Here is a 12,760-nt window from a genome sequence, read left to right on the forward strand (position 1 = left end):
TAAAACTTTCTCCTACGCCCCAGTTCCTCTCTCATTGCTTATCTAAGATGGCGTACCGACATGTGGTGAGACATCCGAGGTTGCAAGCTCGAATTTTTCTTTGTAATTGGTACATGAAGTTGGTTAGACCGGGAAGGGAGCTCCCTGAAAATACAGTCCAGTTCCATGTTCCTATGGAGTAAGTAAAGAATTCTAAAATCGGAACTTCTATCATTTCAGCGCAAGTGAACAGTCCTAAGTATAAACTCGTCGGATGATGAAAAAGAACTTTTTCTTGTCTTTCAATTACCTTATCGAGAGCTAAGTTGGAATTTGTCTTTTTTTATTCCTTGGGATAGCAGAATAGTTGAATTAACGAGTTTGAACAATCGAGAAATGAATGCGTTTTGAATATTTGAACACACACAAGTGGTCAAATTTTAACTCGACAGCTTCTTCGCAGTGATACTGGCCTTAAACTGGGCTTTAGGCACCCGTCACTAACATGCATTTAGTGTCAAGATTTTGTGTCGCACACTGATGATTTCCCAATCTTTCGTGCAAAATTATATTTAAAGTCCAACATGCAGTGTCGTTTTATACGATAGAACTCCCGAATGATTTTGTATCAAGATACTCCATATCTTCAAGAATCATTAATTTTTCAGCACTTTCTTTTACAGTAATTTTTTTTTAAAAAGAAAACCACTCCTCTGATCAGCAATGATGACTGTCTTCCCTTATGTCCCACTTATTTTAAATATCCATTCAGTGATATTTAAGTAAACAAAATGGAAAAATCACCATATTTAGATGCAGTAATCTCATTGTGCGGGTGTTTACTCTGTCTCATAGGGTTGGAGCTTCCTTTAGCCCTCTAAATCCCAAGATCTGATTGTCAATTCTCCCCTGTAGCTGCTACTGATTTCCTTGTAAATTAGTCTAAAGAATTTTGTGTGAAATCAAGATAACACCTTGTACCTGATAAATTTGAGTATTCTCATTACCTGAGAAGTTACAAGTGTACATGTTAATCACGTCTGGAAGTTAAAGGGTTAAGGCTTCCTGTGAGCATGAATGTGGCAGAAAAACTTTTTAGTCTTGGGTGTTAGTATAACATGTTTCAGAAGGTTACACAATATTATTTTATAGGGCATTTATGCAAGTTTTGTGAAGAATTGATACACAAAGTCTATTTGAGGAATTTTCATTTCCAGGATCTTTGCAAACTATTTTGCATAGATTTTAGAGTCAGCTGAAACAATATATTTTTTTGTCACAATGTTGAATAACTGCATAATTAACTTATATTAAGCAGCCAATCAAATATAGTCATTTTTGTCAGTTTCAATTTTCACAAATTCAATGAAACACACATTGTTAACACAAGCTGAAATTTTCTCCACTTTAGATAAACATTGAGAGTACTTTTCTTCGTAAAGTTCCAATCCTTTTCACTCACATATAGTGGATACTGTAGTGCCTTAACCATTTTATTTATTTTGAAATATATTATGTTTTAAACTTCTCCCCCAAAGTTTGTGCAATTATTTAAAAATTCAAATTGTTTGAACACTAAACATATCATGTTTGCACCTTAAAAAGACATGTTTTTTTGGTCACTTGACAACAACAGAGGCCACTGGTCCTGTTCTGGACCTTGTTCCTTTTATCAAATCAATTGTCTAATTTTTCTTTGTACTTGCAGCATGTCAAAGTTGGATATTAAAAACTACCTTACCAGCATTTACAAACTTGATGTTGCCAGGGTGAACACTAGAATACAGCACGGTGAGATGAAATTATTTGCAAATGTTATTTCATACCTGTAGATAGTCAAAGTGATATTAAAATTCTATGTACAACAATAACGATAATGATCTTAACTGAATCTGAAGGTCTGTGCTTTGATTCCTCATGGAGACTTTTCTTTGTCCCATGCTTGTGACAAAACAAAAAACATCTTTCTTGAATGATCTTAACTGTTCATTCAAAAATCATTCAAATCAAGTGAAAACATATAAGAGGCCTAGCTCCACAACCACTGAACCATGTTGTCTCCTATCAACATCCAACATCAGGACAGAATAATTTGTGGTGACCACTTTACCCTGATCAAATGTCAAAGTGCAAGAAAAGGCTCTGCTCATTTCTTAGTAACTTTACTTTCTAATAAGTAGTAACATCATCAGTATATATACATGTATTTAGCTGTCATGAAGGTAACTAAAAATGACATGCATAGCCATGGATCTACTCTTTTAACTGTTTGAGTGATCATATGGAAAATGGAGATGATTGAAATCTTATTAGATAGGATTGACATTTTATAAAAAGATGCTGGTTTGACCCCTAATGGAAGAAGCTAAAGGTGACTTTATCGGTAACTTTTCTTTTCCTACCTAATGCAAACAGCAGTTTTAAAAGAAATCTACAAATACTGACCCCTTGAAGTGATATTGTATACCATCTAAAAGCTTCTTGTGTCAGCAGTTTTGAAGTAAATGCTCAATATGAGAGAACTGGGCTTAAAACTGGAAATGAAAAAAACTCAAAAAATATACCAAATTCCATTTGCAGAAGGAATATATTGTGTACGCATCTACTCTATGCAATATTTTGAGGCTATAGGTGCACAGTTTATTTGTTTAATCTTAAATCTATGTGTAGTAAAATAGAAGAAATAAAGATAAAAATTTAAGGGATCAATTTCATCTAAAATAGACAGATTCAGGATTTTATCAATTTTCAGCTGCAAGATTGACTGTGCACCTTTAAGAAGGCCATTTTTTCATGTCAGCAGAATATTGAAAAGATCTAATATGCAAAAAGAAAAACATATACATTCAAGATTATGGAGAGTGGGTGGTCAGATCCAGCAAGGGAATTTTTTTTTGTTATCCAGCAAGTGAAATTAGTGTCTAGGGCAAGTCCCTTGAACTGATTATAGAAAGGAACAACTAAGTCATTGCAAGGTTTCATAAAAATTTCAAACAGACATAGTTTAGTTTGTGTGAATATTTAAGTTTTGCCTTTTTCCTTAGTTCCTTCCAATGCTAGAACATTTACTTCTTGTCTCTCTCTTGACTGGGCCTAAGTGTTTTTTTTTTTAAATTCTTTTTTGAATTTTTTTTGCAGGAAAGACTAAAGCATTACTCATCAACAGGAAGATTACAAAGAGAAAATATCCAGATTATAAAGTAGCATATGTAGTTCTGGTAGGTAGATATTTTATTAGAAATGCACAGATACAAATCCTATTTGTTGTGAATGAGATCTTTTGTGATACTAACTTGCAACAGTTCGGAAAATCTGTGTCCAAGGGTGAGGCATTGGGTTCCTTTACATGGGTTAGATGCTTTTCTCTCACAATGCCTCTCTCTATCAGAAGATCTTGCAAGAGAAGTTAGAGATTGGGAGGGCAAATCAGGCAAATGGGCCTATGGACTCTGGTCTTCAAAATTCATGGGCCATTTCTAAGTAGCATGGCCCATTGCATTACAATGATGGGGTGGGCTGGAAGAAAATACATATGGGTCTTTTCGTTGTCACTTCAGATAGTGTGTATCTGTTCTGCAGTTCCTTGCAGTTTACATTTTCATGAAATTATTTAATTCAGAGGCTGCTACAGTCGAAAAAACTAAACACCTGTCCCCTTTAGGTGAAAAGCAATCATTGCACTATTATGCAGTGTCCAGGGCTCCAATTGGAAAATGGTCTCCCCATCAAAAAAATTTAGTCGCCCCCCCTCCTCCCCCCCCCCCTCCCAAAAAAAGAAAATAAATTTTAAAAAAACCCTCGTATTAGTGAGAGGACGATTCATGTTGCACCACATGATTGTCTAGTGAGCCCAACGATGCGTTCACAACACTTTCGTTTGCTTGCTTGCCGATTGAAAGATTGTGCCAACGGTCAAGAGAAAGAGAGCGAAGAGAGTCTTAAATCACTTACCAGTTAGTAACCATACTTCTTAATGCAGAGTTGATGGTTACGCAAAATGCTGCACGTAATGTAAAATTAAGTTTATCTCCACGAAATCATTTCGACTTGATCACCGCCCATTTAAGGTGTTTGCGCACTGGAAGTTATGGGGCGGCGAGAGAGAAAAAGAGAGAGACGGAGATGGTTTTTCTCTTTTTTTTCTTTTTTTTTTTTTATCTGGTGGTCACCAATTGACGACTTTCGGCGAAATTTAGTCGCAAAATATATTTCACTCGCCATGGCGACCAAATTAGTTACAGCTCTGTTGGAGCTCTGTCTTACATTGCTTACTCAGAAAAAAACGGGAAAACGATTTGAATGATAGTCACTAACTCGACTCTGGACTCTTAAGATTAATAGTCACAAAACTAGCCTTAGAATTATTCGGCTCGGGCGCATTTTAGGCCTCATGAGTGTTTGGTTTTTTTGTACGCCATTTCGTTTTCTTATGCACCATACACGCCATTTCGTTTTCTTATGCACCATACACGCCTGGCGCACGGCCGTCCCAATCCCTGGAGAAGTAATTTGTACTAGCGAAATGTCATGGCAACTCAAATTGATCTGAAAGAGAAACGGTTTAGTACAATAAATTCTCAGGGAAGTTTCATTTGGTGGAAGGAGGAGGTGACCTAATGGTCATTGTTCTGTAAACTGCATTGGATGTTGGATGTATTGGAATGGCAGCCTACTCCGGATATAACTGGCGAGGGAAAACGGCCAGAAACACCAGTGAAAAGTCAAGAGAGTGTAATATAGAGTGGAAAGTTCTATTTTTATCACTATATTTATGACCTCTCCCCAAACTCTTGTATTTGACCCGGTGGTTACTGCCTCCTATATGTAGGAGGCAAAGCCCCATATGTCATCCAGATGGGTGATGGTAACAATAGAATTCCGATCTTGGCCCAATTCTCCGACCCGATGTTTCCCGTTGCGACTTACTGTTTGTTTCAGAATTCTACAGAAGATGTTAAACATCTCAAAATCATTTCAGGATGGTGCATGAAAAAACAAAACTTTTCCTGTAGAAATATCTTTAAGGTGTGATTGGCGCATTATGAAAACTTAGAGGATATTTTTTTCTTTGAGGAGAGAACATTTAACGTTTGAATCAGCGAATTATGCCCAATAGATCCAAAATTATAGTTATTTTCACTTCTTGCCGTGACACTAAAAAAAAGATGATAAACTTCTGAAAAAAATATTACACTGAGAGGCGTCTCATATAATTGAAACAAGACTTTTCCTTCAAGAAATATATAAATAGGTTTGATTTGCACATCGTGGAAATTTTAAAGAAATTTTATTTATTCGATTAGAGAGCACTTGTGCCCAAAAGAGCCGCAAAATTTGCGAAGCGAGCAAGGTCCCAAATACTATACCTTGACCTCAGCAGTGTGAATGATGAAAAGGTGGAATGGCGGGATATCCTACAGCGCAGAATGCCTTGTTCTATGGAACTTAAGTCTCACAAAAGTGGAATTGCAATGAACTAAGAAAATAATTTATAATTAACAGGGAGAACTGAAGGAAGCATAGTTTAATTGTTGTTGGAGCCTAGAGGATAGACTGGTAGAGAAACAGCGAGGTTCTTCATCTAGTCCCTATAAATTATCATCACTATTACTGTTGATATCATTATTATTATCATTATTGCTGATATGATTATTTTTTTTACAGTTTAATTATCGGTTGGGTGTCAATTAGTCACCACATCATTGAACCATCTTTTTCTTGTGGAACAGGATACTCCTAAATATGTGGGGTGCGGCAGGTTTTCTGTTTTGCATATGAGACAAATCTTCTGTAAAACTACCTTCTAGCATCATTACACAACCTCCAGTTCTTTTCAATACTATAAAAGTTGTGCTTTATCAACAGCCACATGCGGTCTTTAACTACCTATTTTTTCCTAACATTAAGGAGTTGTATTTTTATTAATGACTGAAAGTGGAACTTTTTTTACCCTCTCTCTTGGAAAGCTTCATGATTATCTTTGACCTGTTCATCATTTTTTTACACCATACAATGATGGGTCTGTGTTCAAGCGCTCTCCTTTTGTTTCATTTTATTCCAGGCTTCAGGGACGTTTAAGTTTCCTGATTTATTTCCCAAAGATACCCCAAAGGACGATCAGACTGATCAGAAACCGACAGAACCCACTCCAGAAGATACCCCGCATCTACGTTGGTTTTAATGACAGAAGACATTAAATGCCTCTGAAACCCAAAAACGATTGAAACGTTTGAGGAGTCAGCCAAAAATCTTTTTGGTCCCCTTTCTCTAGTCTGTTTGTTGTTGAACAAACCAAAAGAAAGAAGGAAAGGTCGGATTTTTTAAACATAAATTGTGGCGGGAAGAAACTGTTCATGGCCAACTGAAAATAAGCAACTTGCTCGCACCATAATATTATAGGATGCTGTAGAACGGGTTCTTCAGCTTCTATAGCTGAGCTTTTTATTCTGAATATAATATTTTAACTTGTTGCATTCTGAAGAATTTTCTTCCTATCTTGTGGTGTTATTTTAAGGTTTTTCAATAACAAGCCAGCGGCGGCCCTAAAAGTATTCCCACAAATACATGTGGTAGTGTCTCAAAAGTTTCGAAATTGTAACTCAGAGGCGTATTGAATTATTTCTTTAGAACTGTTACTTTATTTATTTGCGTGATTTCTACAAATCGTCATATTGCAATGTAATACAAAAGTCTTGATCCGATGTCAAATGTTGCGTTCGGAATATGCAAAAGAATAAAGTTGAGCGATTCGTCTTTAGTGACGTCTCCTACTCTGCAGCACTCCACTTGGAAAATTTACCCAGATTTTTTCGTCCTTGCCTGCAACTACTAATCTTTTTTTGCTTTTTCGGTTTTTTTCGCTGAAAAATTACTTAACAAATAGCAAATCTGCTCTGATTTAGGGACTTTCATTACATTGAATTCGACACGCCTCAGTTTGGTCTCCTTGTCTTCTCTTTGTAAACTTCACGTGGATCGCTTTTTCGTCCATTTTGCCTGCCCGTTGAAGTTTGAGGAATTCTTTCATTTTCTCCACGAAACATGCCTTTTTCCTATTTGTCTCTAGAAGTCAGCCCTCTGAAGTATGTCGCACTTGGAATTCGACTGCTTTCATTAGTCGGCGTGGAAGGAGCGTTTTTCTCTTTCAGCACTAATGTATAGTGTCCCCTGTTCGAGTTTGATTTTGTATAGAGGGGTTTCTAGAGGTTTACTATGTCACTAGTTAAGTAGTTGTTAATTTTCGATTTCATTTGTAGAATCTTTTTTGACAGAACTTTTCACAGCATGCCTCTATCTTACGGTTTTAAACAGCGCCGCTCGCTTAACATTTTCCCATGAATGGTCTACAATTTTCCACTTCTTCAGGCTTCCAGTCGGCTCCACCTAAGGTGAGCCGTGGTATCGCTTTTTCGGGACCCACACGGAGCGTTCTCCACACACTTAAACCAGTTCAAAGTGATAAGTGAGCTAAACCAAACCACTCCGCCGAGAGGGAACTTGGGGACCTGGTAGTATAGCTTGCTTACACTCCAGTAGTTCCCTGGCCATATTTAATGGCTGGTTTGAACTGTATGAAAGCGTCAACCGTCAACATCATGGCGTCTATTAACTTCCCTTCAAACATTCACATTATTGTCACTGCTTTGTGAGCTGTTACACTCTTCCCTCCTCGAGTGAAACGAAAAACCGGTTCTTACAACGGCTCCTCTTGAAATATCACCGGCGGTCAGCGGCGTCTTGTTTGTTCCATATGGCTCAGCATTGTCCCCTTTTAGAGAAAAGAGACAACCAAGCTTTAGGGCGGCCACACTTGATACTGTGTTCGATTGAAAGGGATTGCTTCGCTTTTGCTCACCATTGGTTAAGTTCTGTGTACAGTGCAATGTGCCATGATTTTGGCAGAATATTTAAGACCGCGTCTGGCGTGAATTTGAGGTTGGGGACGAGTTTCTTTCACGAATAGTACAACAGAAAGTAATTACCATTATCCATTGATCAAGCCGAAAGTCCAACTACAACTACCTATAGATATGTTTCAATCTGCGGTTGTTGAAGTATGAATTACTTTAGTTACACCTTGGTTGCAAGCGAAGCCCTTCAAATGGTGAAATGATTATGCTCTAGCATGTCACAGCTTGTGGGAGTTAACCCCTTCGAAATCCGGTTTTTAAGCAAGTTTGGTATTTCCGTATTGGAGCACGTATGTGCAAAGTAGAGAATCATGTGGCTGAAACACCACGACAGGAGCACTGACCTAAATGAAAACCTGTGACACCTGAGATGGTTTGGTGCTGTAGTATACAGCAGTGATACATCAAAATATTGTAATTTATGTTTTCCATGCAACAGTAACTAGGTTCTTCTGCACGAATTATTTGTCTCTTTACACTCTTGTGCTTGCTCTCCTTCTTTGCCAGCCACGCGGCCACTTACAATTAATAAACGAGGCTGGTATTTCCTTGTATGTTTTACCTCAGCATAGATCAGGAGGGTGATGACCAACTCGTCTCGAGGTTGTATTACCCTCCTTACCATAAAAACTACGTTTATTCTGATAGAGAAGGGATTTTCGTCGAGATAAGGTAGTCTACACACGATTTTTCCTTCCGATTAGCGACAGGTGATTCCTCGAGCAAAACTCTTCGCAAGATTTGCGTTATCTTTGCTAAATTGTCCAAGAGTCCTCGACAAAAATTTCAAGTTCGTAAGCCTGAAATAGAATTCTGGAAAAACCATTATCATCGCAGAATTCGATGAAGAGTAATATATTGAAACGTTGTTTGAGAAGCAGTCTCCCAAGGAAGGGAAATGAAATGCGCTATATCAATTGACGGAAAGATGGAAGTACTTTTCACGAGGACTTGAGTTTAGGACTTTTAGAAACGTAATCGTGGAAGATGTATTTTATTACATCTAAGATTTACCGCAAAACCCACACATAGTGAAAGCTTTTTCAAAGATTCTCTAACAGCATTTTCCATTCAAATTCTTCCTATGTTTTAGAAGGCCCCTTTGTTCGTTACTGCTAATTGCCGGATGTAATTAACCTTATCGACTTTTTAAGTTGCTGAGTGACGCTGTTGTTGGTGTAGATGTTTGATCCCTTGGTGCCACTTAGTGGTTAACACTCTTCTTAAATTTTTTCAGCATTGCAGAAATTCGACTGCATTACCGGGAGTATTATTGTACGTCAAGATCTGCTACTGGCTCAAATTCCAAATTGGCTTTGTAATGTTATATCATAGTGGATATTATCCTTTCGCGTGTCATTCGTACGTGTTTAACCGTTAAGCGTGCCTTTATCGAACACCAAAGAACATTCAAATCACCGGTCTCCAGCAGCTCAAATAACAAAAACTCCAAATCTAATATGGCATGCAGTCTTCACTCTATTCAATTTTTTCCCCCTGAGCTCATTTACGTCCCTTTTATTATGGTTTTAAGTCGGCAGGGAAACTGAGGATGTGCCGGAAAGGAAATTAACTGTTGGGTTTGTGTGCAAACCTTAATAGTCGTTTCGTGATATGAATTCATTTCAGCTCACGAAATCAAAGTGCAGTATTTAATATAACGATCCCTTGGTACAAAGTGTGTTCTCCTTTCCCGTGTGTTATTCATTCATTAGTGTTCACAATAAGACACCTATCGGCTAGTTTGGCCAAAAGAAGTCGTCCTGGTATCTTGCATATCTCAACTTTAATTAGCTGAGTAAACATTTAAAGAAAACGAAGTACGGCTCGTGGCTTTGTTTATATTTTGGCTTTCTTGTATTGGACCACAATCTTCGACTCTTGAGGAAAGACCTCGAGCTGACGAGAGATACCAGGTCCTATATTAAAATGCCGGCTGTTGAATGAAATATGCGTCTTAAGTAAGAAAGTTCACCCGATACACACCATATTGGAGGGATGAAGCGTTTCCTATGTGTAAATATCAGATGTTAGGCAGGTAGTTACCACATATTGGGCGGATGAATCGGTCGCGAAGCGTGCCGCACTGACCAAGGAACTTTCCATTACCTGTATTTACAATAGTCAAGGGTTCTCTCGCGATAGGAAGCCATTACAGTGTAGGGTGCAGACAATGACTGACAGATGTCGATCTGCGTGATCACTCATGTGTGTAATGGGCCCTTACAGCAACTTTCATTATCAATTACGCTCGAAAACCAAGCGCTTAGCACCGCGAAAACTCAGACAATACTTTTTTCTTCGATCTTCTAAATTAGATATCTTGTTTACCTCCAGTGATTAACGCGACCAATCGCAGAAGTTTACAACAAAAGTGGTGAATACACGGATTAACATATGTTTTAATTGTTGCGTTTGACTCGTAACACGTGTGTTGCGGACGAGCTTTGTTTCACTCTTGTTCTCGCATAGTTGGGTTATGTCGCCCTTATATTTGTTATTGTTTGGATGTGTAAAGGTCACGTGTGAAGCACAGTTTTAGGCTTTTTTCAAAGCGCGTGGCATAAAAGGACTTTTTGTTGAACCTTATGTATGCTAACTGAAGAACGAAAAATTAAAGTAGAACTGCATGTCTAACATTTTTTCTGGATTACAACTGTTAAGACCTGTAGCTAAGTAGTAGCAGGTATTTTGAGCTGCAGAGACACTCTTCTTCTCGAGATTTCTGTTTAATAAATCAATCGGAAATTATGGACTTTTCAATTTCCTGTTTTATGAAGCATTAACCTTTTCTGATCGAGTCGTCGGGGTTTATTAGAAATTTGTCTTTTGAACGTGTTTCGCCTCATGAATAAAGGAACAAGTCACGTACAACAGACGGAAAAAACGGCTTTTCATTTCTATAAATTTCTTCAAAAACCTTTGGGATCATAATTCTTTTTCAGTGTGAATATGCCTCATTGTATTTCTTTATCCTTTTGAACCTCTTTTGGAAATGACACCCATGTGAGTTAGAAAAAAAAGATTTTAATTAATAAATCCCACACGAATGGAAGAAAGGAAATAGAACCCCGGTCCTTTCTGCTGAATCCCTAAGCTACGGATAGAAAATATGCCTTTTTCAATGTAGATCTTGGCCGTTAATTAGCCGAGAAGACATAAAACAATGTCCTTAAGACACACGTTAAACTCATTTTGTGTGCAATTTATTAATTTTTTTTTTTCGATTGAAAAGCGTTTTTCAAAATTGTGAAGACTCAAAATCGATCCGTGGAATGAATATAGTCTTTCAATGAATGTCCAAAGTTGGTTATGTGAATATTGATGTAAATTGTTCCTCGTGATGGGTAGCATGGTTTTAAAGAGCCTGACATAACGCATCGGTGATGGTAACAGATTTAAATCCTTTGATTAGAGAGGCTTATTTTGCAAAAAGTTATCCTTAATTTAGCAGGTTTTTCTAAACATTGTTTTGGTTAGTGAAAGGAAAGGATACGTTGTCACCCAAACGTTTAGCCAGCGGACAATGATTTGATCTAAGTTTAGCCTTTTTATTCAAAGGTGAGGATTTGGAACAGTCTCTTTTTACGTTCCTTTCTTTCCATTCCTTTCATCTTTGGACCTGTCCTTTGTGTTGTAATCCTTATGTTTAGTAATCTTTTCGTCACTGGTGCCATGTCTGTTAAATCCTTTTGTGGACGATCTTGTGTTTCTCTTGCGCTCTCTTGTTTCTTTAATCTCATCATTGATCTCAAATTTTTGTATTCATTTTCGTTGCTCTTTGTTTTTTGACCTTGTATTGTTTCGCCTTAATCAATGATACCATAAACATTCTGGTTCCTCAAAGATCAGATATGTCAATTCCACGAACTTCATATTTCGTGACTTGTAAGCTTCTTGTGAAGAATTTTCGGCACTGGACAGCGCTAAGCGTTTTGAGAAGTGAGCGCAGTAAATTAACTAGTTTTCCTCCGTTACAAAGTCAATTATTCACCTTAAGTGCATTATTGTGTCATGTGATGATGACACGTGCAAACGGGTACAATGAGAAACGCCCCAAATTCTTTTCGTGGCCAAGTTTACACTACAGATTTCAGAACAAAATGAAAGATGCTCGATAGTACATTTCCCAAAACAAACAAAACGACATATGGCTATATTTTGTAATAAAACGTTTATGTTAAAGTTACCATTCGCGAAAATTAAGTAATGATAAAACAAAAGTGTTGGAAATTACAATAAAGTGTTCTTTTGCGTATTCTGGGTCGGTTCCATTTTTTTTTTCAAAAGTATGAATATTAGATTCTCTAAAGAGCGTAGATTTGTATAAACTTTTGCACTGTTCGCCACATGAAGTCAAACAAAGGCGGAGAAGGAACTGAGATCTTTCGCGAATAAAAGCTGGCTTTGTCGGTATTTTAAACTTCCAGCGCTAAATTACTTGGGAGCTAGTGTTCCAACTCGCTAGCACGCGCAACACCACAAGAAACAAACATTGAAAATACCTACAGAATGTACTTTGACTTGATGGGTAAATTATTCTTAAGCGTTAAAATTATGGCTGAGAGTTAACATCGAAATAGGAAATGCTTTGCAAAAAATGAAAGAGAAAAACTCATAAACGAAATGTTCAGTTTGGTGGTGAGAAACCGCCAAAGGAAATGTTCTCCTCATAATATGATTTTGAAAGTAGCAGCATTTTTTTTTTTAAAGAAAAGAGATATTCATGTATTGGGCTCATTTCGCGTCGAAGGAGATCCAAAAGCGGCTATCCAAGTAATTAATTTGGATTAAAAAAGTTCTCTTGCAAGGAACATTCTTCACTTATATAAAGATTTCATAAGCAACAACTCTTTCGAGCGACTATTCGC

The 12,760-nt window shown here is 37.4% G+C and overlaps 1 protein-coding gene across 1 annotated transcript; it reads left to right on the top strand.

Moving 5' to 3' along the window:
• The first annotated feature begins 45 nt into the window (after positions 1–45).
• On the top strand, positions 46–6,736 carry LOC131781205 (large ribosomal subunit protein uL23m). The gene is made up of 4 exons (XM_059097853.2): positions 46–178; positions 1,688–1,770; positions 3,118–3,197; positions 6,041–6,736. The coding sequence occupies exons 1-4, from the start codon at positions 48–50 to the stop codon at positions 6,158–6,160; spliced, it is 414 nt and encodes a 137-aa protein (XP_058953836.1). The 5' UTR covers positions 46–47; the 3' UTR covers positions 6,161–6,736.
• The last annotated feature ends 6,024 nt before the right edge of the window (positions 6,737–12,760 follow it).

The sequence above is a fragment of the Pocillopora verrucosa genome, chromosome 1 (assembly GCF_036669915.1).
Source record: "Pocillopora verrucosa isolate sample1 chromosome 1, ASM3666991v2, whole genome shotgun sequence".
NCBI lineage: Eukaryota > Metazoa > Cnidaria > Anthozoa > Scleractinia > Pocilloporidae > Pocillopora > Pocillopora verrucosa.